The sequence below is a fragment of the Micropterus dolomieu genome, linkage group LG10, assembly GCF_021292245.1.
Source record: "Micropterus dolomieu isolate WLL.071019.BEF.003 ecotype Adirondacks linkage group LG10, ASM2129224v1, whole genome shotgun sequence".
NCBI classification, from domain to species: Eukaryota; Metazoa; Chordata; class Actinopteri; order Centrarchiformes; family Centrarchidae; genus Micropterus; species Micropterus dolomieu.
The window spans coordinates 25,698,015-25,701,837 of NC_060159.1; the positions used below are offsets into that span (position 1 = coordinate 25,698,015).

General features: G+C 44.5%; 1 protein-coding gene across 2 annotated transcripts in view; it reads right to left on the minus strand.

Moving 5' to 3' along the window:
* Nucleotides 1-2,512: 2,512 nt before the first annotated feature.
* The window catches only part of LOC123978369 (bifunctional protein GlmU-like), a 4,743-nt gene continuing 3,432 nt past the window's right edge, over nt 2,513-3,823 (minus strand). The window contains exons 3-4 of one of the 2 annotated variants that reach the window (XM_046061616.1): nt 3,672-3,823; nt 2,513-2,940 (exon numbers count right to left, since the gene is read on the minus strand). The exon at nt 3,672-3,823 is cut by the window's right edge and continues 1 nt beyond it. In XM_046061616.1, coding sequence (XP_045917572.1) covers nt 2,680-2,940; nt 3,672-3,823 — 413 coding nt within the window. In that variant the 3' untranslated portion in view covers nt 2,513-2,679. The remainder of the gene's footprint in view (nt 2,941-3,671) is intronic. The other variant, XM_046061615.1, reaches the window with a different exon arrangement.

Here is a 3,823-nt window from a genome sequence, read left to right on the forward strand (position 1 = left end):
AGATAAAACTTGGTTCTATTTAACAACCTTTTATCCAGTATTGGCTACATTTAAAAGACAAACACATTATGATTTGTAATTATTTTTTAAACAAAAAGTGAGAACTTCTAATCTCCTTGTCAAAAACATATGAACAGATTGAGCTGCAGTGTGAACGCAGCCAAAGAGGTTTTGAATATTACAGCTGTGCAGTGATTAAAGTCAACTCTTTGTTGAGCGAGAGAATCTCAGTAAAATGTAATTGGTCCCTCACAGCAGGACCCCAACTGCAAACCGCACTGTTCAACATTAATAAACAACAAACATCACTACAAACTTGTTATTCATGGATGTTTCAAACAAGGATAAGTCACATTTTATCTGTGGAAATCTAAGCGTACGTATGCACATCGAAACCAACACTGTGGACGTTTAATCATCTCTGCCACATGAAGATGCCATTTAAAGAAAGACAAAAAGATGAGAAGTGTGTTGAATGGCCTTTAGATCAAAAGATATATTTCAAATCCAGAACATCCGCTTTGGGCTTCTGTGTCGCCTTTCAATTTGTCAGGAACGTGAGCTGAGCCGCTTTAGTTGGATGCGTAAAACCGCCTCCCAGGGGGGCCACCGGGGCAGACCACCAACGCTTTTCGGCCACCATGCTGCGTCAACGCAGCAAAACAAAAGCACAAAGCTGCAGCGGGGACGCTTTGTTGCTCTGCTTTAATGTGGCGGCAGGCCGGCTGCCCCGCTGACCTGCGGCCTCGTCCTCCTGGAAGCAACAAAAACAACTGCAAAGACCCGCAAAGTGTCGCTGTGCTGAGGGAGAAACGTAAAGTTCTCCATACTGGTGGTTTTAGCATTTTTTATTAATTAACATCAAATCACACATTTTTTAAAACCATCATTTTGTTGCACCGTCTTCTTCTACAATAATTTATTGAAGACTTAATGTTACAAACTGTTAATATTTGCATAATGGGAGTGGATGGAAACGTGCATTAATTTGTTTGGCAACCTGACTCGTTGCATGGGAATGTTATTGCAAACAGGTAATGTTTTAAAAATGTACCTTTGTGGTGTGCTGGTTTTGGAAGAAGACCCAACTTTCAAGACTTGAGACACATCTTGATACAGGAAGCTGCCATACTGGTATTTTTTCCCCACATTAGACCTTGTGAATGCAAATGCTTCCAAAATCACACCAGCAAAAAAAGACTCGTTCTTAAAAGACCATCAGCAGGTTCCTCTAATAACTTCCTACCAATTAACAGTTGAATTGAAATGCCTCTTGAAACTTGGGTTCCTCGTCAATAAATATTTGATTAAATTCATTAGAATCACGAATGAATTAGCACTTTATTTTTCTATTAAGATATTTATCTTGTTGAGGAAAAGGGCCAGAAAAAAAGTTACTAATCATATTTTTGAAAAAAGATCATTTATCATAATTGTTTTGAATGTTCTACCTCAGGCATCAAGTGTTTGTCACGTTCTGACACTAAAGAAAAGTTTAACCACACAATTAATCATCTGGCCCTTCAACTTTCACTCAGGGGCAAAAATCAGCCTTTAAACTTGAAAGGAATAATGATTTGACTTGTGATAATTATTGAAATCAAATGGTATGAAATGTTTTTATCGTGATAACATTTCCGCTTTGATACGATGTTGATCTCGTGGGCCGCTGTAGTTTTCATTACTACTTTACTCAAACCGGAGGACTATTTTCAGTGGTGGATTAAAACAAATTTGTACTAGTAATAGTTGTGAGTTCGTCCAGGGGCCGGGCGGTGTATGTGGGACTGAGGTAAAACAAGCTACCACTTGTGTGTTCACGGTAATGAAGAACACGTCAGCCAGGCTGAGGTCCAATTAAACTCAATGAACTGGATTCCATCAAAAGGCTGTTGCCACTCCCCTCTCCCCTCCCTCCGACCCGCCCGCCACACGGCAACGGAGGCTTTCCTTTCTTCGCGGCGACGGCCATGACAGAGCCAAGGTCATGACTAATCCTTAAGGGGGGGGGGGCCTCCCTTTGTCTTGTCACAACCAGGGGGGTCAGAGGGTCTGAAAGGCCGCCGCTCAGTTTAACATCTATTAGACCCCCGCAGAGCGGCTCCTATTGGCTGCTGGGGCTGCTCTGTGTGTGTTTGTAAGCTGCATCCCCTGTAGATGTTGGGCAGACACTGGACGTTTGTGTTCATCTCTGTGTTTTAACTTGTCTTTCTGCACAGCCATGCACATCTATCGATTTTGTCCATTGGCAAGTTGATGCTTTGAGTTGGACTCAGTGTTTTGTTGTACGAGTCCACTGAAATTTTTTAATGTACTGAACAAACCTTACAGTACAAGTAGCTAAGCTAACAAGGCTAATGTAGCCTGTGTCATCAGCTGCCAGTCAGTCTGTTCTTTTATGTGTTTGTACATAAGATATTAACACAGGAATCATAGGACAACAGTGGATTCGCTGCACAATTCATTAAAATTTTAGCTTTTTCATAATAAAACATGGCGTCGACAGCAGCTGTATCTGGTAAACCTATTTTTACTCCTTCAACTGTCAGATTCTTCAGATTTGATAATTGCAATTTTCCCCATTTCCCTTCCCATCTTGCGATCAAACAGAGTGATCAGTGCCTTGGACACACTTTTGTACATTAACATAACAGCACGAGGGAGTTAAAGTCAGTCCACTCAGGCCGATTCGCCCGTCCGTGAGCGCGGTTTAACCACAAGCTCAGGGAAGCCCGTCCCCACGTCCATCTCTCTGGTAAACTGCAGGTCGACCGCCTCGCCGACGACCACCTCGGCTGTGGTGAACACCTCCAGATCTCCCAGCACGTGACCACCGACCGTCTTGCCCTCCTTGTCTGACAGGCAGATGTGGAGGTGGGCGTCGGGGTTTAGCGTGCCGACCAGGGAGACGATCTCGAACCGCCCGCTGAGGTGGACCACCTGAGGGAAAAGGCTGACATCATGACAAGCTAACATTACATTCATTACCTCGGGGACAAGGTGGAGAGATTATATCTGCACACCGGCCTGGGAACGCCTCGGGATCCCCCAGTCAGAGTTGGTTAATGTGGCTCGGGAAAGGGTGGTTTGGGTTCCTCTGCTTGATCATGACCTGGATACAGGATGGGCCTTGAGACATTTGCAGCACGATAGGCAAGTGCACGTGTCTTGAATTGGATTAGAGCAGCCATTAGTGCAGCGCGCGGATTAAACTTCGGTAGGTTGAAGAACAGCTGGACCGCTGCATTCTGGACGAGCTGCAGAGGATGGATGGCGCAAGAGCTTGGGCCAGAACCTGGCCTCACCCAGGAACGGACGCATCCTCCTGATGGCGTTGAGGACGAATCTGCAGGAGCGGGTTGTCGTAGTGACAGCTGCAGTGAAGGTCAGCCCGTCATCCAGGTTCAGTCTAGGTACTGAGCACGGTTTATTTATGGTGACAAAACTTTATTTACACATCATGTAGAGACAAGCTGAGAAAACCTGATGAAAGTGCTGATCTCATTCATGTCAGTGGATTAAATTACATTTTACACTTCGAAGTATTAATATTTACAGGGATTTACAACGACATATGGACTTTTAATGAACAAGTTGTGACTGTTTTGTAGTTTTATTTCTTACATTTCTCGGCTGCATTTGTGGTTATAAACAGTTAAACAATATTTTACCTCATTTGTGTTTGTTGATGTGGCGTTGGCCAGCCGGAGCGTTGCCTTTGTGACGCTGCCGACGCAGGTTATGATGAACGGCGCTCGGAGTCGCCTCTCCTCCACGAACGTCTGCAAAGATCCCAGCAGCTCCTGACCCGGGCCGAACCGGA